General features: G+C 45.3%; 1 protein-coding gene across 3 annotated transcripts in view; it reads right to left on the bottom strand.

Annotated features, from left to right (window-relative positions):
* Nucleotides 1–20,012, bottom strand: part of KIFC1 (kinesin family member C1) — a 74,432-nt gene that overhangs the window by 52,299 nt on the left and 2,121 nt on the right. For all 3 annotated transcript variants that reach the window (XM_030197197.1, XM_030197198.1, XM_030197195.1), the window contains exon 2: nt 4,008–4,132. In XM_030197197.1, coding sequence (XP_030053057.1) covers nt 4,008–4,118 — 111 coding nt within the window. In that variant the 5' untranslated portion in view covers nt 4,119–4,132. The remainder of the gene's footprint in view (nt 1–4,007; nt 4,133–20,012) is intronic.

Below are 20,012 nucleotides of genomic sequence, written 5' to 3'. Positions count from 1 at the left end.
TGCTCCTGCCAGAGATGCGTCCCAGAACAGGTGGTCGAGGGCTATCGGGCCGTGGTCGTCTGCGAGATGCTCGGCGGTACAGGCCAGGTAGGGCCAATGGTGCGCCTAGAGGGTGATTTTTTTCAGCGTACGCAGCCCTAGAGTTCGATGGCCCTCTTCCAAAAAATTTTTTTCTCGGATCTCAGTGTCGCTCTCATCTCAAGGCCAGGGCAATTCGCCAAACCCTTCTTCAGTTGATCGATCTGGGGGCTGTGGTTCCTGTACCCACCTCAGAGAGGGGGGCGGGTTGTTACTCAATTTATTTCATGGTTCCCAAGAAGGAGGATGCCTTCTGGCCTATTTTAGATCTGAAAAAGGTCAACGGGGCGCTGAAGGTTCCCTCCTTCGGGATGGAGACTTTGCATTCGGTCATCGTAGCGGTTCAGTCGGGGGAGTTTCTCACTTCGTTGGATCTGATAGAAGGCTATCTACATATTTCCATCCGGGCGGCGCATCAGCGTTTTCTTCGTTTTGCAGTCTTAGGACAGCATTTTCAATTCTGTGCTCTGCCATTCGGTCTTGCAACGGCGCCTCATACCTTTTCCAAGGTTATGGTGGTTGTAGCAGCACCATTGAGGAAGCTAGGAACCTTGGTCCATCCGTATTTCGACGATTGGCTGATTCGAGCCAAGTCAAGGCAGGAGAGTGTAGAGGCGACCACGAGAGTGGTGAGTTTCTTAGAGTCACTCGGTTGAGTAGTGAATGTGGACAAGTCACCTAGTTCCGTCGCAGTCCCTCGAGTATCTGGGAGTTTGTTTCGACACGTTGAAGGGGCGAGTGTTCCTACCGTCAGCTCGGATTGTCAAGATGCAGGCTGTGATTTGTCAGCTTTGACCCCAAGAGACTTCCTTCAGCTCGCTCTTATCTGCAGGTAATGGGTCTCATGGCAGCGTCGATAGAAGTAGTTCCATTGGCCCGGGCTCACATGCGGCAGTTACAGTCGTCCCTGCTGGATCATTCGTCTCCTCAGACTCAGGACTTGGAGGAGAGACTCTTTTTGCCGGATGCTCCCTGCCTCAGCCTTCAGTGGTGGCTTCACACACCGAATCTGGAGAAGGGCGTGCCCTTGGATTCTCCGGACTAGATTGTTCTCACCACGGATGCCAGTCTGGGAGGTTGGGGTGCCTATTGCCTCGGACAGGCGGTCCAGGGCCATTGGTAGTCGGAGGAGGCCGGATGGTCCATCAATTTTCTGGAAACGCGGGCGATCCGTTTGGCTCTCCAGGCTCTTCTAGGCGGCAAGGTGGTCCGGGTTCTGTCCAACAATGCCACGGCCGTCGCATATGTCAATCGTCAATGGGGCACAAAGAGTCGGGTGGTCACCGAGGAGACAGTGGAGCTAATGCATTGGGAAGAAGTTCATCTGCAGTGTCTCTCAGCACGTCACGTGGCCGGCGTGGACAACGTGAACGCAGATTTTCTGAGCAGACACACATTGGACCCCGGAGAGTGGTCGCTTCATTGTCCGCTGTTTCATCGTCTGGTGATGGGGTGGGGTCTGCCTGTAATGGACCTCATGGCGACGCCCGCCAATGCTCAGGTGCCCAGGTTTTTCAGTCGTTATGGGTATCCGCGGTTCGAGGGGATCGACGCCCTGGTGTTTCTATGGCCTCCTCAACAGCTGTTGTACGTGTTTCCTCCTTGGGCCCTGGTACGTCGTGTTCAGAGAATAGAGCGGCACTTAGGCACGGTGATTCTGGTAGCTCCGAATTGGCTTCGTCAGCCGTGGTACGGAGATCTAGTGCGTCTGGCAGTTCGGGGTCCGCTGTCTCTGGAGGAGTTGGTGTTGTTAGTGCAAGGCCCCATAGTGATGCCCAATCCGTCTCTGTTCTCGCTTACGGCTTGGCTCGAGAGGAAAAGGTTGCGGAAGAAAGGGTTTTCGTCCAGAGTAACTGATATTATGTTGCAGTCCTGTAAATGGTCCACCTCCATCGCTTATGTTCGCATGTGGCAAATTTTTGAAAATTGGCATCAGGAGCGTTCTTATTCTCCTTGGTGCATTTCGGTTCCAGAAGTGCTAGAATTTTTTGAAGATGGTGTGGATAGAGGTCTCGCTCTTTCCTCTTTGAAGGTACAGGTGGCGGCTTTGGCTCATTTCCGTGGGAAGGTATAGGGTGTATCCTTGGCCTCTTCTCTGGACGTGGTTCATTTTTTGCAGGGAGTGAAGTTGATCCGTCCGCCGCGGCATCGGGTGGTTCCTCCGTGGGATTTGAATCTGGTGTTGGAGGTGTGGGTGGGTTCCCCCTTTGATCCATTGGCTTCGAGTACTTTTAAGGATCTCACTCTGAAGATGGTGTTTTTGGTGGCTATTGCTTCGGCTCGGCGGATTTTGGAGTTGCAGGCTTTGTCTTGTCGTGCTCCTTTTTTTGACTTTTTCTAAGGAAAAGGTGTCCCTGAAGCCCGTTCCATCCTTTTTGCCTAAGGTGGTTTCCTCTTTTCATGTGAATCAGGACATTTCTTTGCTGGTTTTGGGCGATAGGTCGGGAGATTCGACACAACGCCGTTTAACTAAATTGGATGTTCGTTGAGCTTTGCGTTCTTACTTGACAAGTGTTTCGGGCCTCTGATAGGTTGTTTGTGTTGTATGGGGTTCTTAAGAAGGATGCTGCAGCTTCTAAAGCAACGATTTCCAGATGGTTGAAAGAAGCAGTTTGTTCGGCATACTTGCACAAGGGGCATGAGGTGCCTTCGGTACTTAAGGCGCATTCTACTCGGGGGGGGGGGGGGGGGCTTCCTCCTGGGCTGAAAGTAGTTTGATTCCTCCTCAAGATATTTGCAGAGCAGCTGTCTGGTCCTCTCTGCATTCTTTTGTGAAGCATTATAGGATTGATGTGCAGGCTAGAGAGGATGCGAGTTTTGGTGTGGCAGTTCTGACTTCTGGTTTTCAGGGTTCCTGCCCTTAGACTATTTACTGCTTTGGTACTTCCCAAGCGTCTTGACCGGTCTGGAGGGTCGCTGAGGAAGGTGAAATTAGGCCTTACCTGCTAATTTTCTTTCCTCTAGACCCTCCAGACTGGTCAAGAACCCACCCGGTATGTTTTAGTCTAGTGTGGTCTGCAGACTGGTTTTGGTTTTGTGCCTCAGGGTTGCTATGGCTGATACTGGCTGCTTGGGGGTTGGCAGGTGGCTTATACATTGTTACAGTTTTAGTGTTCTCAGTCTCCCTCTGCTGGTAGGAGTGCATAACCCAAGCGTCTTGACCGGTCTGGAGGATCTAGAGGAAAGAAAATTAGCAGGTAAGGCCTAATTTCACCTTTGCCAATTACAATTCATAAAGAGTACGTATCTTGTTCCTGTGGAGGATTTACCAGCCTGGAGCAAAAGCGCTATGCAGAGCTAGCAAGATTCCTGGTTATGTAGTGATAAACAATTCCTTTTATACATTTTTTCTAACTATGTGTATGTGACCGTTCTTAGTCTGCTGTCTCTGCTGATGGCCCCCTTATCTAAACACAACATTTGAATTACTTGTTCCAGCAAAACCAGTCTCATGACCTCCAACCGTAAATCTTTGCACAGAATAGTCCTAGAGCTTAATCTCCTTCTTCATTCCTCCCTGTTGCTGTGCTTGCAAGTAGAATAGTAAGATATGATTATACTGAAATACTGTCTGACCTTACCTTGCTGTTTTACAGAGTTGGGCAAACTCTGCTCCACAGGAAAAAAGGCAGACATCTTAAGAGTTAAACAGTGGTCCACCATCTTATTGACCACAGATTCATATGGGTGGGTGGGGGGGAAACGGACGGACCTCAATCACTTCTATGGAACAGGATATTTAGAGGATAGGGGGGTGAAGTCCCTTCTGTTCCTCTTCACATAAAGGTGGCTTACCTGCCCTTTTCACCCACTGTGCAAATACGTCCTCCCATCCTCCCACCCTATCCTTACCACACAACTGCTGCCATGCAGAAGCCTTAACACCTGCTCCCCTCTCCAAGAAAGGGTGATTTGTCATTCCCCCTTACCATGTCGATAGCTGGCAGGTTCTCTTCACTTAGCACCCGCTTATTCCGCAGGCTACTGGGAACAGGTAGCCGGGATGTGGCCTTCACTGCAAATGGTGGCTTGTTCTCCATCTCTGCAGACCTCTCTAATGGAGCGAGATAAAAAGCTACAGTCAAACCTTTTATGCAGCACAGCTTATAGCCCCCCAGAATTTCAAGTTCAGGATGCCCAAGGCCATTTGTAAGGAAAAATTAGATTTTACTTGCTAATTTGCTTTACTGAGTTCCTCCAGGCTCTCCTACTAGCAAACGGAGACCAGATAGTACAGGCTCTCCTACCAGCAAACGGAGACTGAGAACCACTGATTTTAACAGTGTTACCTTATAAAAGGCCCTAGGCACTCCACAGCTAAACAGTATTTCCATAATCAAGCAATTAAGTAACTCATTTTCTCTTAAAACCAAGGGGCAAGAAACATTGCCTGAGGTACAAACTCAGACTGTGAGCTGTCCAGGGACAGAAAAATATATATATATACCAACTGTATCTAAATGCAAACTGCTTCAATAGTTTTCAGACTTCCAAACAGTATACAAGTAAAATGAAGAAACATTTTAAAACAAGAATAGTCTCACTAGTCTTTCTCCAGACTGCACTATAACTCCTCCCCCTTCAGTCTCCCTAATCCAATCACGGGCAGGTTCTGGTCTACTATGGAGAGAATCAAAGAAAAAAAAAAATCAACAGGTAAGATCCAATTTCTTTTTCCTTTTTGTAGTTCCAGACCAGTCCAGATGCCCTGGAAGTATCAAAGCAGTACTTCCCAAGGGAGGGGTCCAGACAAGCCTGCTATCTAGCCGCAAAAGCTGCATACTGATGAGCCTGCACATCTAGCCTACAGCACCACCCAAAGAAATTCAACAATGATCAAGTGGCCACCCTGCAAAATCTCCCTTGGTAGAATCAGACCATGTTCCACCCAACAGACAAAGCTTGATCCATGGAAGAATGTACTTTCAGAAATGGAGAATACTGGGCATCCCCAAATATATGCTGACAGTAGCTTCTTTAATCCAATGGACCACTGTTTTAGAGACTGCTTCTTCACACACTAAAAACAGTCAAAACATCAAAACTCTTAACACAACGTCCACCGCATATCCAACTGATTTAGAAGTCTTGGTTTAATGGGATGAATCAGCATGGGTTCAGCCAAGGAAAGTCTTGCCTCACCAATTAGCGTCATTTCTTTGAAGGTATGAATAAACATGTCGCTAAAGGTAAGCCGGCTGATGAAGAAGCTTTTCATAAAACCCCTCATGAGAGACTCCTGAGAAAATTAAAGAGTATGTGATAGAAGACAATGTTCTAGTGTGGATTAGGAATTGGTTATTGGACAGAAAACAGAGGGTATGGTAAAATGGTCATTTCTCTCAATGGAGGAGGGTGAACAGTGGAGTGCTACAGGGATCAGTACTGGGACCAGTGCTATTTAACATGTTTATAAATTATATGGAAATCAGAACAATGACTGAGGTGATTAAATTTGCAGATGACAGAACTAGTCAAGATTGTTAAACATGTGCGGACGGTGAAATATTGCTGGAACACCTTAGGAAACAGGAAGACTTGGGCATCCAAATAGCAGATGAAATTTAATGTGGACAAATGCAAGGTGATGAACATTGGAAAGAATAATCAGAATCATAGTTACTAGATGCTAGGGTCCACCTTTGGGGTCAGCACCCAAGAAAAAGATCAAGGTGTCGAAGATAATACGCTGAAATCCTCTGCTCAATGTGAGGCAGCGACCAAAAAAGCAAACAGGATGCTAGGAATTATTAGGAAAGGGATGGTGAATAAGACTGAAAATACTATAATACCTTTATCACTCCATGGAGCGACCTCACCTCAAGTGTTGCATTTTTCTGGTCGCCGTATCTCAAAAAAGGTATAGAAGAATTAGAAAAGAAGAGCAACCAAAATGATAACGGGGATGAACTCCTCTCATATGAGGAAACACTAAAGAGGTTAGCGCTCTTCAGCGTGGAAAAGAGACAGATGAGGAGAGATATTGTGGTCTACAAAATCCTGAGTGGTGTAGAACGAGTAGAAGTGAATCTATTTTTTGCTCGTTCCAAAAGTACAAAGACTAGGGGACACTCAAGGAAGTTACATGGAAATACTTTTAAAACAAATAGGAGGAAATATTTTTTCACTCAACAAATACTTAAGCTCTGGAACTCTTTGTTGGAGGGTGTAGTAACAGTGGTTAGCATATCCTGGTTAAAAAAAAAAAAAAAGGTGTGGACAACTTCCTAGAGGAAGAGTCAGCCACTGTTTGTCCTGGGATTGGTAGCATGGAATGTTGCCACAATCTGGGTTTCTGCCAGGTACTTGGGTCATTCCATGTCAAGTGGTCTGGTGGTCCCTGCGCGACCATCACAGATTTCGATGAAATTTTCTGTGAACATTCATACATGTCCCCAATGAACATTCGTAAAGTTTTACATTCGTCGATGCAATAGTTGCTGAGATATAGTAATCTGTTTGACCCCATAGTGCAGCCTTCTATGGTATGACTCCGAGATTTCGGCAACTTTGAGACACTATCTCCGGTAATATTTTGTTGAGAGAAACAAAACTTGGCCATCTTGTACAACTTTTTGCGCTCTATTAAACAAAATAATAAAAACATCTTCATGAGCGATTTCCATGAAGAAAACCTGGAGCAAAGGTGGTCCGAAAATTTTGCAGCACGAAAAAAATGGTAAAGTTTGGCTTTTTATATCTCCTGGAATTAAAGGTGTGATAAACGTGAAACTTTGCACACAACAACTTAACACAAGGTTTTCGAATATAAAATTTCATTCTCCTAATATTTCCATTAGTTCACAAATTGAGTGTAAAGTTGATGATTTTTGCAAAAACGCCAAAAATAGGGTATTTTTAGCCCACTTTTACAAAAAAAAAAGACCTCCTGGAAACTATTTTTAATCATTTTCATTAGAGCATGTTTCAAACCCCTTTAAAAAGTAGGATTGTTTTTTGATCGCTGGCATACAAGGCCCTAGAAATAGGGACAAAGTTGAGGATGTTGCTATCGCACGCTGCTATCGCAACATCACATGCATTCTATTATTTTTGTTTTATACAGACATTATTAGTACCTAAATTGCATTGGTCCATGGTGACATTGTCACTTCCAGTTCAGGAACTTGAACCAGTAACCCCATTGCCATAGGGGTCACGCCCGAAAGATGTGCAATACCAGCCATGGGTGGGTTTCTTGGATGAGGATCCCAAGCCTCTAGTTTGGTTTCTTCATCAAGGTTCCAAAGCCTTGTGTGGGTATCTGTGCGGCTCCCAAGCTGACGATTGGGCAGCTTATCCTAGGTTCCTAAGCCTAAAGTGGGTATCTTAAATGGTTCCCAAGCCGAAGTCCGTAATGTTTGTAAGAACTGCCAGATTCCAACGATTGCTTATTTATTATTGAATTTACAAGCCACTTTCTTTAGTGTCACTTCTGGGAATTGATACTGGTGGCCTGACAACGTAACTGATGGCGCTGGAAGCACACAAATAAGATGTGCTGGAACCCAACAAACATCTTTTCTTTCAGGCCAATAAAATGAATGAGCCGGGCCTGGTGTTACTAATGCATCATTTTGTTTGATGGAAATTTCTACAACGTTGCCTACCCACCACTTATTGACATAAATGCAGGCAACATAACCAGGCAATAGTTTGGCCAATTTTAAATTAGGATCGACGATATCGGAAATTTTGGCCACAAAGTTAATCTTTTATTTATTTATTGCATTTGTAGCCCACATTAGCCCACCTATTTGCAGGCTCAATGTGGCTTACATAGTTTTGTTAGCATAGTCATTGCATGCTCAATGTGGCTTACATAGTTTTGTTAGCAAAGTCATTGCAGGGTGACAGATACATTTAATATTGTGCCAAGGTTAGGTAAGGGTAGAAGGAAGAAGAAAAGGGGTGATTAGGTAGTTATAGTAGGTAAGTTATCGTGGCTGAGTGGTTGTCGGGTGGATTTGTGTAGCCGTTCTCATTGTATGCCTTGTTGAAGAGATATGTCTTTAGAGATCTGCGAAAAATAGTTGTTTCGTTGATTGTTCTCAGGTCTGTAGGCAGCGCATTCCACAGTTTCGTGTCAAAGTACAAGAATGTAGTATCGTTCATCTGCTTGTATTTTAGTCCTTTACAACTGGGGAAGTGTAGGTCGAGGAATTTGCGGGATGCTCTTGTGGCGTTTCTTGGAGGTAAGTCTACGAGGGTTAGCATGTAGATTGGGGCGTCTGCGTGAATGATTTTGTGAATAATCGTGCAGATCTTGAACGTAATGCGCTCCCTAAGTGGGAGCCAGTGGAGCTTCTCTCTTAAGGGTTTTGCATTTTCATATTTAGTTTTTCCAAATATGAGTCTGGCGGCAGTATTCTGGGCGGTTTATAGTTTTTTGATAGTTTGTTCTTTGCATCCAGCGTATACTGCGTTGCAGTAGTCCAGATGACTTATTACCATTGACTGTACCAGGGTGCGGAATACGTAACTCGGGAAGAAAGGTTTACTCTTTTAAGCTTCCACATGGAGTGGAACATCTTTTTCGTTGTGTTCTTCACGTGATCATCAAGGGTGAGGTTTCGATCAATGGTGACTCCAAGAATTTTCAAGTTTTTTGAGACAGGGAGAGAACAGTATGATGTGGTTATGGTGGAGAAGAGAGCAGTATGGTGTGATTATGGTAGAGAAGTTTTTTTGTGTTATGTTGTGAGGTGAGTACAAGACATTGTGTTTTTTCTGCATTAAGTTTTAGTTGGAATGCATCTGTCCAGTTGTGCATTATTTGGAGGCTTCTGTTGATCTCGTTGGTGAGTTCGTTTAAATCATGTTTGAACGGGATGTAGATTGTGACGTCATCTGCATATATGTAGGGGTTGAGGTTTTGATTAGCCAGCAGTTTGGCTAAAGGTATCATCATCAGATTGAATGATGTTGGCGAGAGGGGGGATCCCTGGGGGACTCCACACTCGGGTGTCCAAGGAGGTGATCTTTCCGCGTTCTTTGTTACTTGGTAAGATCTTGTGGTCAGGAATTCTTTGAACCATTTGAGGACTGTACCTCCTATTCCGAAGTATTGTAGTATATGTAACAGTATTTCATGATTAACCATGTCAAAGGCGCTGGACATGTCGAATTGTAGACTGAGTATGTTGTTACCAGTTGCGATTGTTTGTTTAAATGAGTTCATTGCGGACACTAGAACAGTTTCGGTGCTGTGATTTGATCGGAATCCTGATTGAGAGTTGTGCAAGATTGAATGGTTATTTAGGTATTCAGTGAGTTATTTCGTCACAATACCTTCCATGAGTTTAGTTGTGAGTGGAATAGATGCTACTGGGCGGTAGTTGGTTAGGTCCATTGAGCTTTTCTTAGCATCTTTTGGGAGGGGCGTAAGAAGGATGTTTCCTTTATCTGTGGGGAAGAGCCCATTTTGAAGCCTGTGATTTATGTGGTTCTTGAGTTCTGTTTTGAAGTGTTTTGGTGCTGATCTTATTAGATTATTAGGGCAGATGTCTAGTTTGCATTGTGATTTGGCGTATTTTCCGAGCCAATGTGAGAGTTAATTTGGTGAGATCGTGTCAAAATTGGTCCATGATCGGTCTGCTGGGCATTCCTCGGGTTTTGGGTCTAGACATTCAAGGATATTTGTGTAATCTGTTGCATTAGTAGGTATCGTGAGTCGGAGCTTTATGATTTTGCTTTCACTGGTATTGACCAACTCTTTGGGGCCAAAGTCAATAATTGAATTTTCATGGATCTATTGGATATTTTAATTTTCGTTTTCACATCTTCGATTAGGTCAGTGTAATCTTGGCATGACAGGCATTCCTTAGCAGCCGACTTGCTAGTTTGTCCAATATCTTCGGCTGATACTGCAGCGGCTGCCATTATTTTTTCTGCTACCACTTTCTGCACGCGTTCAATTTTTCGTTTCACATATCCAGTTTTATCCCTACTGGCCAACCTCCGAATTTTTAATGGAGAAGTCCCCAAATCAGTCAAACTTTGATCAAGAGTGTCAAATGTCCATATCGTAATTTTCTGATGACGATGACTCTGCCTTGCTTTCGACCATAGAAACATATTTGGCTTTACACTTGGAACAGATTTTTTGGCCAGGCTTTCTATCTTTCCTTCCTTCCTTCCTTCATCTAGATCTGGATGACCAGGGCTCTTATTGGCTCACTAGTCAGAGTTCTCAGTCTCCACCTGCTGGAAGGAGTGCATCCATGTACTTGCTGGCTGGTAAACCAGTGCTTCCTGCGTTGAAGGCTCATTCCATATGGGTGCAGGCTTCTCGATTGGAACATTCTCTTATCCTGCCGCAGGATATTTACAGGGCTATGACTTGGTTCTCTGCATTCCTTTGTAAGTCATTGATATCCAGGTGCATCAGGATGCTTCTTTTGGGGTGTTGGTGTTAGCTAGAGACCGTTCCCACCCTTGTTAGGTACTTCCCCCTCATCAGGAATGGTCTGGAGTATAAAATAAGGAAGGTGAAATTAGATCTTACCTGCTAATTTACTTTCCTTGAGTCTCTCCAGACCATTCCCAAACCCCACCCAGGTGATGAGTAGTGTTAGGATACGGGTGGTTCTGGGACTCTACTGAGTCTGGTCTCTGCTTATCTTCAGGTTTGTTGTATTGGTCTTTGGGGCCAATGGTCATTCTGTATGGGTGCTCCCTTCCCCCCCTTTGGTGTTTGGGGGTTCCTCGCCTGTTCCTATTGTGTTCATGATTGTTCACGGTTTACCTCTTGGCTTTTTTTTTTGTTACATTTGTACCCCGCGCTTTCCCACTCATGGCAGGCTCAATGCGGCTTACATGGAGAAATGGAGGGTTAAGTGACTTACCCAGAGTCACAAGGAGCTGCCTGTGCCTGAAGTGGGAATTGAACTCAGTTCCTCAGTTCCCCAGGACCAAAGTCCACCACCCTAACCACTAGGCCACTCCTCCACTCCGGATATATTCAAGCTGAGCTTGATTTCGTTGGTGATTTCTGTCAGATCATGTTTGTAAGGAATGTATATTGTAACATCGTCTGCATAGATGAAAGGGTTAAGGCCTTGGTTGGATAAGGACTTGGCTAGTGGGGTCATCATTAGGTTGAAAAGGATCGGCAATAGTGGTGATCCTTGAGGTACTCCGCATTCTGCTTTCCACGGTGATGATATGTTTGAGCTTGATTTCACTTGATATGTTCTAGTAGTTAGGAAACCCATGATCCAGTTAAGTATGTGTCTGCCAATCCCAAATTAATCTAGGAGTCTTAGTAGTATTTTATGGTTTACCATGTCAAACGCGCTAGACATGTCAAATTGGAGGAGAAGTATGCTTTTACCTGTTGCTATTTCCTGATTGAATTTGGCTAGGAGGGTAATTAGTACTGTTTCAGTGCTATGGAGGGGGCGGAATCCTGATTGTGACTCATGTAGTATTGTGAATATGTTTATATAGTCAGTAAGTTGTTTGGTTACCATGCTTTCCATCAGTTTAACCACCAGTGGGATTTATGCTACTGGGCGGTAGTTAGTGATTTCATTTGCTTTTTTCTTGGGATCTTTTGGTATTGGGGTGAGTAGGATGTTGCCATTTTCCTTAGGGAAGAGCGGTGGGGGCGGATTTTAATAGGTAGCTGGGGCAGGTATCCAGTTTGCAGTGGGAGTTGGAGAACTTATTAATTGCCTGGGTGACTGTTTCAACGGTGAGGAGAGTGAAGTTTGTCCAGGTTTGGTCCGCTGGGTATTCACCAGGGGTTGGGTCCAAGCCAGTGATGAAATTTTCAATATCGGTGTTGTCCTGAGGAAGCGTGTTACGTAGGGTTGCTATTTTTTCATTGAAGTATTTAGCAAGGTTGTCTGCAGATGGGATGTCTGTATTGGTTGTGGTGACCAAGGTCATGTCTAGTAGTTTGTTCGCGAGTTGGTATAATTTCTTTGTGTCTTTGTAATCTGGTCCTATTTTAGTTTTGTAGTATGACCTTTTGTCTTATTGCTTATTTGTATTTTCTTTGTATTTGTTTCCATGCGTTAAGTATGTGAAAGGACCCCTCTTTCTTTGGAACTACAAACTAAATGGAATAACGGCCTTGCCTGACCTCTGAGGAAAGAATCAGACATATAGCAAGTTCTAGAAACCTTGAAAGAGTATCCTGGACTGCGCCCGCCTTGAGGCGAGATCAGCAGGAAGACTCCAGAAAGGCGCCTGAAAGATGCCGCTCAAACTCTAAGGTGTACCCATTGCGAATAACCTCTAACACCCACTGATCAGTGGTAATCTGGGCCCACCTCCAATAAAACTGTGTTAAACTAACTCCCACAAGAATCAGAGGAAGGACCCTCCACACCTTCATTGGGCCGGATGTGCTGGGGACTGGAAAGACGCTTCGGGCTCTCTATGACCTCGGCGGAAACCTCGAAAGGACCGATTTCTCTGGAAAAATCTAGACCCCTGAGTTCGAGCTCCTCTTCCTGACAAAAAACAATGGAAATCTCAACCCCAATGCTGCCCAGAAGTAAGCAATGACCTGACACTCTAGGCCAGTATTCCGGAAGGCGAGGGACTTTAGTATCTCCAAGACTGCAGACTAACTTATCCAATTCGTCCCCAAACAAAAAGGATCTCTTGAAAAGAAATTTGCTCAACTTAGATTTAGAAGCTGCATCTGCAGTCCAACCTCTCAACCAAAGAGAATGGCGCACTGCAACTCCCAAGGCCATGGACTTAGAAGCCCTCAGCAAGTCATACAAAGCATCCACTAAAAAGGCAGAGCCCTCTGCGTCCACCAACCACCGCCTCTACACCACTCGACCCACACAATGTGTGCCCCAGCCCAACAGACAGGTATCCGTTGTCACTAGAATCCAATCTGGAGGATCCAGGGGCATACTGCACCCACAGAACTACCTCTACAGTGGCTGCCACAGATACTATGACCTGCAGAACCTCCCATGCCGAAGGCTTCCTGGCCCCGAGGAAATGGAAGATCTGAGAACAGATTTTCTGAATCCTGAGATTCAGAAGAAACACCCTTCCAACCCGAGCGTCAAAGCACACTCCCAAGCACAACAGAGATTGACTGGAAACAAGAGAGCTCCAGATGCCTGAGAAGCTGGACCACTTTGGCTGTCACCGCATGACTCTCCTCCACTGACTTGGCTCGAATCAACCAGTCATCCAGGCAAGGGTGAACCAGCACTCCTTCCCGTTGGAGGGAGGCTGTCGCTGCCACCAACATGAAGAACCTCGAAAGGCAGCGTCCAGAACTGGTAATGACCCCCGAGAACTTCAAAACGAAGACAGCACTGATGATTCAGTTGAATTAGAATGTGCAGATATGCCTCTGACAGATCCAGGGATGTGAGAAATTCTCCCTTCTGCACCACAGTGATGACCGACCACAAACTTTCCATCCGAAACGGCAACACACGCAAGGTCTGATTCATTGGTTTTAGGTCCAAAATTGGCTGAAAGGAGCTCTGCTTCTTGGACACCACAAAGTAGAATACCTCCCAGAACATCTATTCCCAGAGTAACCAGAAGCCAGGAGCTTGTCCAAAGTCTGACATATCGCCTCTGCCTTGACTAGGGACATGCAGGGAGACATGAGAAAGGCATTCGGAAGAGGGCGACATAACTCCAGAGCATAACCGTAAATGAAGATATCGAGAATCCACCTCCGGTAAAACTGCTTCAACTTGCCGTGATGGGATGAACCAGAGAATGGGCCTGTGACAGAACAGTGTGTTTTAAGCCTGTAAAACTGCCTTAATTCTTGAAATGCGTTTCTCAAGTTTGGCTAGCTGGTGGTGCATGTTATGTTTTAAGCTATTACAAAGAACTGACCTTTCCTTCTTTAGTTAACACAGATAAAGGAAATGCTTGCAGTGATGTAACCAGCTTTTAAAACTTGTTGTTCTGGGCTCCGATTGGCCCAGGAGCTTAATTTTCATTTGGATTTTACTGGCTTTTACCCCAGTCTTAGCAAGGAAGAAAAGAGTAGGATCTCTTTGCTAAGGCTCAGTGAACAGTTATATTTCCAGATCTTCCCAAGTACTTGGGGATAATTTGAGAAATGGAGAATTGCCCAGAGGTGGTTGGGACCCGGTCAGTGGGTGCTAGTGTAGGGCACAAGCAGCAGGTGCAGGCGGACCTGAGATGCGCTGGAGATAGACCCTCTAAGTGGCTGCAAGGTAACCGCAGGCGGCTAGGCGTTTCATGACAGACCTCCTAAATCCTCATTGTGAGAGACTGAAGGTCCAGAACTCCCTGGAGCACCATCTTGTTCCCTTTGACGACCACCTCGAAAGGGCTCAAAGGATTGACCTCTATTCCAAAAACTCCTTCACTGAGGACCGGCTCCCTTGTGCAGTTAATACTTCCTTATCTCCCAGAAGCACCACCTGCGACGTGTTCTCAGGAAGCCTCGGGACCTTGGTGTACCCCTAGCTTTTGACCAACTTGTCTCTAAAGAGAAGCTTCCCTTAACAAGGAAGTTGACTCAGCTGCACCTTGGAAGCCACATCCGCTAACCAGTTCCGAAGCTACACGAAACGCTCCTCAGCTACCTGCAGAGCTGATGACTTCGCAGATGCCCAGACCAAATCATAAAAGGTATCCACCAAAAAGGCAGTATCCATCTCCAAATTAACGATCTCTGAAGAACAGCCTGCTGATGGGGAGTCTGGCATGTGCTCGGCCCTCTAAAAGCAAGCTCGAGCCATATAACCACCACACATGGCCGCCTGAAGGCCAAGAAAGAGCACTTCAAAGGCGTCTCCATTCTGATATTCTTAAGAGCTGCACCCCCTTCCACAAGAATAGCCATCTTCTTAGCGACAGCTATAACCAGAGCATCCACCTTAGGCAGCCGAAAGGACCTAAGTCCGCAGAAGCTGGAAGATGTGGCATGGCCCGCTCAATCAGCAACTGTGAGTCTGGCACCTGTCACTCGGCCTCCATCAGCTCACCCAAGTCCTCATGGTAGGAAAAGGTTTGCACAGGCTTATGCACCCCTTTCAAAAGCGACTTGCTCTTCCTAAGAGCTGGCGGCTGATCCTCCGAGATCTTACGTGCCTGAAGCATCTCAGACAAGAGAAAAGGTAACTCCTGCAGCCTAAAAATGTGGACCACAAAAGGGTCCTCGCCCAGAGGGACTTCAGAGACCTCTTGGGCGGTCCAACTGCTAGGGCTCGCCTTTGTCCAACCCCAAGGAAAGGACCTCTAAGTCCTCCTGCAAGGTCACCCGAGGCTGCATGGCCTGCGGTAGAACTGAAGCAGAGTCCCCAACCCCAACTGAGGGTTCAAGGGACGTGGAAGGACCACTGGAGGACTCCGCCACCAAGCTCTACTTGAAACAGAAGGCCTGGTGCAACAACAAAACAAATTTGTGGGAAAAAGGCGCAAAAGCCTCCAGGAAAATCATGCCAGGACAAAACCAGCGGGTTATCCAAGGCCTCAGAAGCCAAAGTTAAAATGGCAGCAGTTCCTGCCAAAACCGCAAGAAAAAAAACAAGTATATCCCCGGGCCAGACTCAGTGACCAGAGCCTCCCGAGGCACCTGTTGTGCCTTACCATCAACAGCCCCGGAGACCCCCACTCCTGGCCACTTGCCATAGAAATCACACACTACACAGGCCACACACTGGCATGCCTTTTCTGAAGGTGCCTCCATGCTCACTGCTTCTGGCACACCTACCCAAACCTGCCCTCCCCCCAGGTCCGCAGCTCCTTTACACCCGATGGCTGTCTAAAGGAACTCCCACCAATCAACGCGGGGGAGAAGGCGAAGGCATGAACACTCCATGAAAGGGACCCAGCACCCGGACTGTGCACCACAAGGGTGCAGGGACAAAGTCTGAGACCCTGTGCTCCTTCACTTAGTTTTCAGAAGGTTTTTAAAATTATTTTTTATTTTACTTAAGTCTGTAGAACACCCATTTCCTGTAGAATTTCATTTTTTTTTTTTTAAATGGAACCAAAAAGGGCGCATTCAAAAACCAGACCACCTACTTCTTCTGGGAGGCTGAGAAATACCGGGGAGGTGGGGGGTTGCATAGCTCCTTTGTAAGGTCAATAGTTCTCAGTCTCCCTCTGCTGGTAGGAGAACATATTACCCACTCCTCAGGAATGGTCTAGAGTAGAGAATAAGTAGATTTAAACTTTTGTTATTGAAATTTCTTTCTGAAGATCTAATCCTAAAGAATTCCATAATGTAGGAGCTCTCATGCTAAAACAAGTGACTCTAGCTAAATAAGACCGAATTTGTAGTCAAGTTGGCTCTATACGTCAGAACCGATTAGTGATCCCAAGTATCACTCCTACCCCTCTGCACTACAGGTGGATGAAGACCCAATGTGCCACCCTTCACTGCAGTGGAGAATAGGATCAAGGGCCAACATCTGTCAATCACCTAAACCAATCTCCGCTCACTCACTGACAAAAAGGAAGAAGAAAAAACACCTAATGCAGTAAATTCTAGCATGTGCTGTTATTTTGTGTCCGTGCACATTTAACACCGGGGTAATTTGCATGCCATTAGTTTGCTGCATCCGGATTAAAACTAGTTTTCAGTGGGCATGCATTAGAACACCATGGTTCAATGAAGAACTGAAAAAATTTAAAACACAAGTGAGAAGATTAGAACGTGCGTGGAAAAAAAAGAAAGACGACCCCACACTCAACGCCTGGAAACAACTTCAAAGAAAATATAAATATACCATAAGACAAACAAAAAGACTATATTACAAACCTGAAATTGGACCAAATTACAAGGACACACATAAACTCTTCCAACTTGTGAATAAACTACTAGATATCACACCAGTCACAACCAACAGCAAAGATACACCAGGAGCAGATAATCTTGCGAGATATTTCAATGAGAAAATCATACAACTACGACTTAAAATACCTGTCAGTACCATTGATTACGCCACACTCCTTGACTGTCTAGACCCAGACCCTGGTGTATACCCAGCAGACAGAACCTGGACCAACTTCGAGATATTATCGGAGGATCTCATCTCCCAAACGCTCAAAAGATTCGCCAAATCTCATTGCAAACTAGACATACAGTGGTGGAAATAAGTATTTGATCCCTTGCTGATTTTGTAAGTTTGCCCACTGACAAAGACTTGTGCAGCCCATAATTGAAGGGTAGGTTATTGGTAACAGTGAGAGATAGCACATCACAAATTAAATCCGGAAAATCACATTGTGGAAAGTATATGAATTTATTTGCATTCTGCAGAGGGAAATAAGTATTTGATCCCCCACCAACCAGTAAGAGATGTGGCCCCTACAGACCAGGTAGATGCTCCAAATCAACTCGTTACCTGCATGACAGACAGCTGTCGGCAATGGTCACCTGTATGAAAGACACCTGTCCACAGACTCAGTGAATCAGTCAGACTCTAACCTCTACAAAATGGCCAAGAGCAAGGAGCTGTCTAAGGATGTCAGGGACAAGATCATACACCTGCACAAGGCTGGAATGGGCTACAAAACCATCAGTAAGACGCTGGGCGAGAAGGAGACAACTGTTGGTGCCATAGTAAGAAAATGGAAGAAGTACAAAATGACTGTCAATCGACAAAGATCTGGGGCTCCACGCAAAATCTCACCTCGTGGGGTATCCTTGATCATGAGGAAGGTTAGAAATCAGCTTACAACTACAAGGGGGGAACTTGTCTATGATCTCAAGGCAGCTGGGACCACTGTCACCACGAAAACCATTGGTAACACATTAAGACATAACGGATTGCAATCCTGCAGTGCCCGCAAGGTCCCCCTGCTCCGGAAGGCACATGTGACGGCCCGTCTGAAGTTTGCCAGTGAACACCTGGATGATGCCGAGAGTGATTGGGAGAAGGTGCTGTGGTCAGATGAGACAAAAATTGAGCTCTTTGGCATGAACTCAACTCGCCGTGTTTGGAGGAAGAGAAATGCTGCCTATGACCCAAAGAACACCGTCCCCACTGTCAAGCATGGAGGTGGAAATGTTATGTTTTGGGGGTGTTTCTCTGCTAAGGGCACAGGACTACTTCACCGCATCAATGGGAGAATGGATGGGGCCATGTACCGTACAATTCTGAGTGACAACCTCCTTCCCTCCGCCAGGGCCTTAAAAATGGGTCGTGGCTGGGTCTTCCAGCACGACAATGACACAAAACATACAGCCAAGGCAACAAAGGAGTGGCTCAGGAAGAAGCACATTAGGGTCATGGAGTGGCCTAGCCAGTCACCAGACCTTAATCCCATTGAAAACTTATGGAGGGAGCTGAAGCTGCGAGTTGCCAAGCGACAGCCCAGAACTCTTAATGATTTAGAGATGATCTGCAAAGAGGAGTGGACCAAAATTCCTCCTGACATGTGTGCAAACCTCATCATCAACTACAGAAGACGTCTGACCGCTGTGCTTGCCAACAAGGGTTTTGCCACCAAGTATTAGGTCTTGTTTGCCAGAGGGATTAAATACTTATTTCCCTCTGCAGAATGCAAATAAATTTATATACTTTCCACAATGTGATTTTCCGGATTTAATTTGTGATGTGCTATCTCTCACTGTTACCAATAACCTACCCTTCAATTATGGGCTGCTCATGTCTTTGTCAGTGGGCAAACTTACAAAATCAACAAGGGATCAAATACTTATTTCCACCACTGTATGTCCAAACAATCTTATGACATTTGCCCCTCAACAATTTATAACAGACCTAAACGAATCACGTGAACTATATGCTACAAAATGGACTTTTCCCGAAGGAGAAAGGAAACATCCTACTCACCCCCAAACCCAAAGACGCAAAAAAAAAAAAAAAAATGCTAGTGAACTAGCCAACTACAGGCCATTAGCATCCATTCCCTTAATAACCAAACTAACGGAAGGGATGGTGACCAAACAACTTAAACAAATTTTCAATACTATATGACTCCCAATCAGGATTTCGGTCTAACCACAGTACCGAAACAGTACTAGTTACTCTCATGAATAAGTTCAAACAAACAATTGCAACTGGCAAGAACATACTACTTCTATAATTTGACATGTCTAGTGCCTTCGACATGGTTGATCATGGAATACTACATATCCTCGAGTACTTCGGAATTGGAGGCAGCATTCTCAGTTGGTTCAAGGGGTTCCTAACCTCACGATCATACCAAGTGACATCTAACTCGACTACATCAGCCACATGGATACCTGAATGCGGAGTTCCACAGGGATCCCCCCTCTCACCGACCTTATTCAACCTAATGATGATACCCTTGGCGAAATTACTATCAAACCAAAACCTCAACCCATATATATTATGCAGACGATGTAACGATTTACATCCCATTTAAACAAGAATTAAAGGAAATTTCCAATGATATCAACCAAAGCCTACATATCATGCATTCATGGGCGGATGCATTTCAACTGAAACTCAATGCAGAAAAAACCCAATGCCTAAACCTCACCTCTCAACACAACACGAACAAATTCACCACCATTACCACATCAAAACTGAACCTTCCAATTTCGGATACCCAAAAATTCTTGGAGTTACCATTGATTGACACCTAACTCTTGAGAGTCACGCAAAAAACACAACTAAGAAGATGTTCCACTCAATGTGGAAACTAAAAAGAGTAAGACCTTTCTTCCCAAGGACCATCTTCCGCAATCTGGTACAGTCAATGGTAGTCATCTAGACTACTGCAACGCACTCTACGCTGGCTGCAAGGATCAAATAATCAAGAAACTTCAGATAGCTCAGAACACAGCAGCTAGACTCATATTCAGTAAAACAAAATATTAAAGTGTTAAACCCCTACGAGAAAAGCTACACTGGCTCCCACTTAAAGAACACATTATGTTCAAAATATGTACCCTAGCTCACAAAATCATTCACGGAGATGCCCCAGCCTACATGTCAGACCTAATAGACTTACCACCC

This window comes from Microcaecilia unicolor, chromosome 3, assembly GCF_901765095.1.
Source record: "Microcaecilia unicolor chromosome 3, aMicUni1.1, whole genome shotgun sequence".
NCBI lineage: Eukaryota > Metazoa > Chordata > Amphibia > Gymnophiona > Siphonopidae > Microcaecilia > Microcaecilia unicolor.
The sequence above is the reverse complement of the archived record's forward strand: the minus strand, read 5'-3'. Positions and strand labels throughout refer to the sequence as shown.